Source organism: Lucilia sericata, unplaced genomic scaffold, assembly GCF_015586225.1.
Source record: "Lucilia sericata isolate MDLA Ls3-8-SP2 unplaced genomic scaffold, ASM1558622v1 Contig005308F_arrow, whole genome shotgun sequence".
Taxonomy (NCBI): Eukaryota; Metazoa; Arthropoda; class Insecta; order Diptera; family Calliphoridae; genus Lucilia; species Lucilia sericata.
The window spans coordinates 1-6,030 of NW_023997504.1; the positions used below are offsets into that span (position 1 = coordinate 1).

The following is a 6,030-nucleotide window of genomic DNA, read 5'->3' on the forward strand; positions in this document are numbered from 1 at the left end:
AAGTTTTTTCGTTTAATACTTCTCTTTCACTTCTGGCTTAAAGCACTCAGACACACGAAGCTAATGAAGTCTACATCAGGTATGGATAATTTAGTACTTTAGTGCTTTTTTCAGTACTTTTTGATGTTGTAAAATAGTCTAGCCTATAGTTTATAGTCTAGTACATAGTATAGTACTAGATATACTATATACTATAGACTAGACTATAGACTAGACTATAGACTAGACTATAGACTAGACTATAGACTAGACTATAGACTAGACTATAGACTAGACTATAGACTAGACTATAGACTAGACTATAGACTAGACTATAGACTAGACTATAGACTAGACTATAGACTAGACTGTAGACTAGACTATAGACTAGACTATAGACTAGACTATAGACTAGACTATAGACTAGACTATAGACTAGACTATAGACTAGACTATAGACTAGACTATAGACTAGACTATAGACTAGACTATAGACTTGACTATAGACTAGACTATAGACTAGACTATAGACTAGACTATAGACTAGACTATAGACTAGACTATAGACTAGACTATAGACTAGACTATAGACTAGACTATAGACTAGACTATAGACTAGACTATAGACTAGACTATAGACTAGACTATAGACTAGACTATAGACTAGACTATAGACTAGACTATAGACTAGACTATAGACTAGACTATAGACTAGACTATAGACTAGACTATAGACTAGACTATAGACTAGACTATAGACTAGACTATAGACTAGACTATAGACTAGACTATAGACTAGACTATAGACTAGACTATAGACTAGACTATAGACTAGACTATAGACTAGACTATAGACTAGACTATAGACTAGACTATAGACTAGACTATAGACTAGACTATAGACTAGACTATAGACTAGACTATAGACTAGACTATAGACTAGACTATAGACTAGACTATAGACTAGACTATAGACTAGACTATAGACTAGACTATAGACTAGACTATAGACTAGACTATAGACTAGACTATAGACTAGACTATAGACTAGACTATAGACTAGACTATAGACTAGACTATAGACTAGACTATAGACCTAGATATAGCACTAGACTATAGACTAGACTATAGACTAGACTATAGACTAGGACTATAGACTAGACTATAGACTAGACCTATAGACTAGACTATAGACTAGACTATAGACTAGGACTATAGACTAGACTATAGACTAGGGACTCTGACTAGACTATAGACTAGACTATAGACTAGACTATAGACTAGACTATAGACTAGACTAATGACTAGACTATAGACTAGGACTATCGACTAGTACTATAGACTAGACTATAGGACTAGACTATAGACTAGACTATAGATAGACTATAGACTAGGACTATAGACTAGACTATAGACTAGACTATAGACTAGACTATGGACTAGACTATAGACTAGACTATAGACGAGACTATAGACTAGACTATAGACTAGACTACTAGACTAGACTATAGACTAGACTATAGACTAGACTATAGACTAGACTATAGACTAGACTATAGACTAACTATAGACTAGACTATAGACTAGACTATGACTAGACTAGACTAGACTATAGACTAGACTATAGACTAGACTAGACTATAGACTAGACTATAGACTAGACTATAGACTAGACTATAGACTAGACTATAGACTAGACTATAGACTAGACTATAGACTAGACTATAGACTAGACTATAGACTAGACTATAGACTAGACTATAGACTAGACTATAGACTAGACTATAGACTAGACTATAGACTAGACTATAGACTAGACTATAGACTAGACTATAGACTAGACTATAGACTAGACTATAGACTAGACTATAGACTAGACTATAGACTAGACTATAGACTAGACTATAGACTAGACTATAGACTAGACTATAGACTAGACTATAGACTAGACTATAGACTAGACTATAGACTAGACTATAGACTAGACTATAGACTAGACTATAGACTAGACTATAGACTAGACTATAGACTAGACTATAGACTAGACTATAGACTAGACTATAGACTAGACTATAGACTAGACTATAGACTAGACTATAGACTAGACTATAGACTAGACTATAGACTAGACTATAGACTAGACTATAGACTAGACTATAGACTAGACTATAGACTAGACTATAGACTAGACTATAGACTAGACTATAGACTAGACTAGACTAGACTAGACTATAGACTAGACTATAGACTAGACTATAGACTAGACTATAGACTAGACTATAGACTAGACTATAGACTAGACTATAGACTAGACTATAGACTAGACTATAGACTAGACTATAGACTAGACTATAGACTAGACTATAGACTAGACTATAGACTAGACTATAGACTAGACTATAGACTAGACTATAGACTAGACTATAGACTAGACTATAGACTAATGCTATTCAAGCATTTAGTTTGGTCTGTAGTCTAGTCTATAGTATAGTCTGTAATCTAATATTTAGCCTGGTCTATAGTGTGTTCTCTAGACTATTTCAAAATCATTATTTTCCATGCCTGGTCTGTATAGAATCAAGTCTTGTTTAATATGGTCTTTTAAAATGATGAAAGGGGTTCTGTGAAGGGGTGATCGTATGTTAAATTGTTTTTGTGTGTGTGAAGTGGAAAAGTAAAGATTATTTTGTAATTTTCTTCTTGTTGATAAAATCTTTTTTTTCTTAAATGCGTTCGTTGTCTGATTTATTGCAATTGTCATTAAATGCAAGAGAAATTTTACTTTTTTATTTTGTTTTTATTATTATTTATTATATAAATACTGCTGTCTATTTGTTAAAGTCATTGTTCTGTTAGAGTGTAATTTTAAGGCAAGAGAGATTGGTAAAGCAAAGTGACTCATAATTGTCGTATTATTCAGTTGTTTTTAAACATTAATCTTTTCTCTGAGTTTTTTCAAATTTACATCCCGTTATTGTGTTGTTTTTTAAAATTTTTTGTCATTACTTTAAAATCAATCAGTTGTATTAATTACAGTTATGAAGTGTTTTTTTCTCTTTTAAAACGCCTTTTGCGGTTTGTAAACAATATAAAACCCGATGGGAAATTTGAGACAAAGTTAACACCACAATGACTTTAAGAACCACAAGTATCTGATTAAAGGTCTTTTATAAGACCGACATAAGGGAAAGTAAAATGAATTTAATACAAATACATTGCTCTTTGAGTTTAAATAAGATTAAATAGTGGTGAAACTTACTACTTTTTCTTAACAAAGTACTAAAGTATGTAAAATTTCTCATCGTATGGATAAAATGTTTAAAAATCTATGCAAAAATTTAAAAATTTTGCTTTTTGAAATAGTAGTTTTTGCAAAAAGTTGATAATGTTAGACTTTAAGGATGGCAAATGATTATTTCTCATGTATGCTATAGAAAAATACTACTTTTTACTAAAATTTTTCAAAAAGTACTAAATTATTTACTACTTTTTTAGCATTTCAATAAATACAGAAAATGGATTTAAAAAAAAACCGAACTTTTTCCAGATTTAAAATAGTACTATTTCTACTACTTTTTTAAAAAATAATGAAATATTAAATTTTTTTGTATAAATTATGATTGTTTAAAATTTAAAGGTTTAAGAAAATAATATCTTATATATTTTTTTTTTTAAAAAGTACTAAATTATTTACTACTTTTTTAAAAAAAATGTATTTATTTTTACAAAATTTTCAATGGAATTTATTTAAAACGCAAGAGTAACTACAAAAACATTATTATTTCATAATTTTAAAATAGTAGTATTTCTACTACTTTTTTGGAAAACAAGGGAATTTTTAATTTTTTTAGTGTAAATTGTGATTAATTAAAGTAAAAACTTTACTATAATTAGATTTTTTATAAAAAAAATTGTAAAAAGTACTAAATCAGTTACTACATTTTTACAAAATGTAATTATTTTTTCAAAATTTTCAATGAAATTTGTTTAAAAAACAAAAGTGCCTAGAAAAACATTGTTATTTGGTCATTTTAAAATAGTAGTATTTCTACTACTTTTTTGAAAAACAAAAGAATTTTTAAGTTTTTAATGCGGATTGTGATTTATTGAGATGTAAACTTTAAGAAAGTGAAATTTTTTATAAAAATTTTGTAAAAAATACTAAATTTTCTACTAGTTTTTTAGCAAAACATATTTTTTGTCCAAAAATTTTAAAGGAATTAGTTTAAACTCACAAAAAGATTCGAAAAAAGTTATTTTTTTTTAATTATAAAATAGTAGTAGAAATACTACTTTTTGAAAAATGGTAGAATATTCCAGTTTTTTTGCATAGATTTTGGTTGCTAAAAATGTAAGCTTTAAAAACTTAATATTTTTAAGCAAATTTTTTAAAAAAGTACAAAATTAGTTACTACTTTTTTATAAAAAGTACTAATTTAATAAAAATTTTTGGTGGGATATGTTTGATATGAAACAAAGTTTTCAAAAACATGTTTATTTTTCAATTTGAAAATAGTAGTAGAAATACTACTTTTTTAAAAAAGTAAAAAATCATATATTTTTTAATAGCAAATGATAGTTTTAAATTAAATATTTCTATTTTTCCTAAATTTCCTATTGGATATGGAATTCTCTGTAACCCGTGTGATTTTTTCTGTGTGCTGTCGCTTTTAATACTTTTTTTAAGTTTATTTTTATTGACAAAAGGTTTTAAATAACATAATTGTTTTTTAATAATTTTTTCATAATACTATTAAATTACCTCATGTTCATTGACATTATTTTATAGAAAAAAAAAAAACATAAAAAAGATTAAATTTAATTTTAAGCGGCTTTGAAATTATTTGTTATTGTTTTTGTTAAGCCATCACAACAGCTAATACGTTAAAAATTGTATTTAAATATTTGTTTTTTTAATCTTTTTTTACAGCTCTTATTCAAACATGGAATCCTATTTAATGGAAATTAAACAATTGCGCATACCACGCCCTAAATATGAACCCAGTGGTAGTAGTCCACCACGCAGTGATTACTATCCCTTGGCTAGACCCTTTACACCACCCAGAGATTATCAACTTACGAATGAATCAATATTGTCATCACATCAGCGTTCTTATCAAGAGGGTGGTGATGATTTTCGACCATCAGTGCATCAGAAAATTTAAATTTAAATTTTAATTCAATAAATATAAATAGTATTGTTTAATTACTTAAGTGCTCATAATATGATAAACAAATATTTTTTTTTACAAACCAGGCAAATATTATTATTTTTAATTTAATTTTTAGCTTTGGTTTTGTTTTAAGTGTATGTATTATTTTCTTTGTTTAAAAAACAAATTTTAAACTAATGAATTTACTTTTATGTTTGTATATTTTTTATTAATAAATTTATGTAAAAACCCTATTAAATGGTTTAATTTAGCCTTTTACTTCCCAAGCCTAATATATTTCTAGTCTTTTCCATAACTTAACCTCATTTTATGTAATATTTGAAAAAAAAAGTGTAGTAGAAAATCCTTTACTCACCACATCTTGTTCATAGTCCGCGTGGGGCAGTACATGGGTTTCACTCATTCTTCGGGACCTATGGTCATCACAGCCGTATTCCTATTCGATTTTTAGTTTTTCGTATTAGGTTTTTATTTTCAGTTTGTTTTGATTTTTTTGGAGGGGTTTTTGTGTTTTTCATTAGTTTTATTTTTCACCAGAAAACAAGAAGTAGAATAAAAAAACAAATAAAGAAAATTAAAAAATTATAGAAAATTATATAAAAAAGATTTTGTTTGATTTTGGGTGTTAAAATAAAAAGATAAATATACATTTAGAGGGGAAAGAATGAAGGATCAATTTTTAAGTGGACCTCATATGATCAAGAACGTTATAAGCTCACCAAAGTTACCCAAAATGTTCAAGACTATTTAAAGTTTAATTCTAGTGTATAGTCTAGTCCAAAGTCTAGGTTATAATCTAGCCTATAGTCCATAGTCTAGGTTAAAGTCTATCCTAAAGTGTAGTCCATAGTCTAGGTTATAGTCTAGCCTATAGTGT

At 27.7% G+C, this 6,030-nt stretch overlaps 1 protein-coding gene across 1 annotated transcript; it reads left to right on the forward strand.

Moving 5' to 3' along the window:
- Window positions 1–4,886: 4,886 nt before the first annotated feature.
- LOC119615473 lies at window positions 4,887–5,294 on the forward strand. The gene has a single exon (XM_037971477.1). The coding sequence runs from the start codon at window positions 4,923–4,925 to the stop codon at window positions 5,142–5,144; it is 222 nt and encodes a 73-aa protein (XP_037827405.1). The 5' UTR covers window positions 4,887–4,922; the 3' UTR covers window positions 5,145–5,294.
- Window positions 5,295–6,030: the final 736 nt, after the last annotated feature.

Bases quoted from the DNA above. Each gene is read 5' to 3' on its own strand.
- LOC119615473 (XM_037971477.1), top strand. From the start codon at position 4,923: ATGGAATCCTATTTAATGGAAATTAAACAATTGCGCATACCACGCCCT.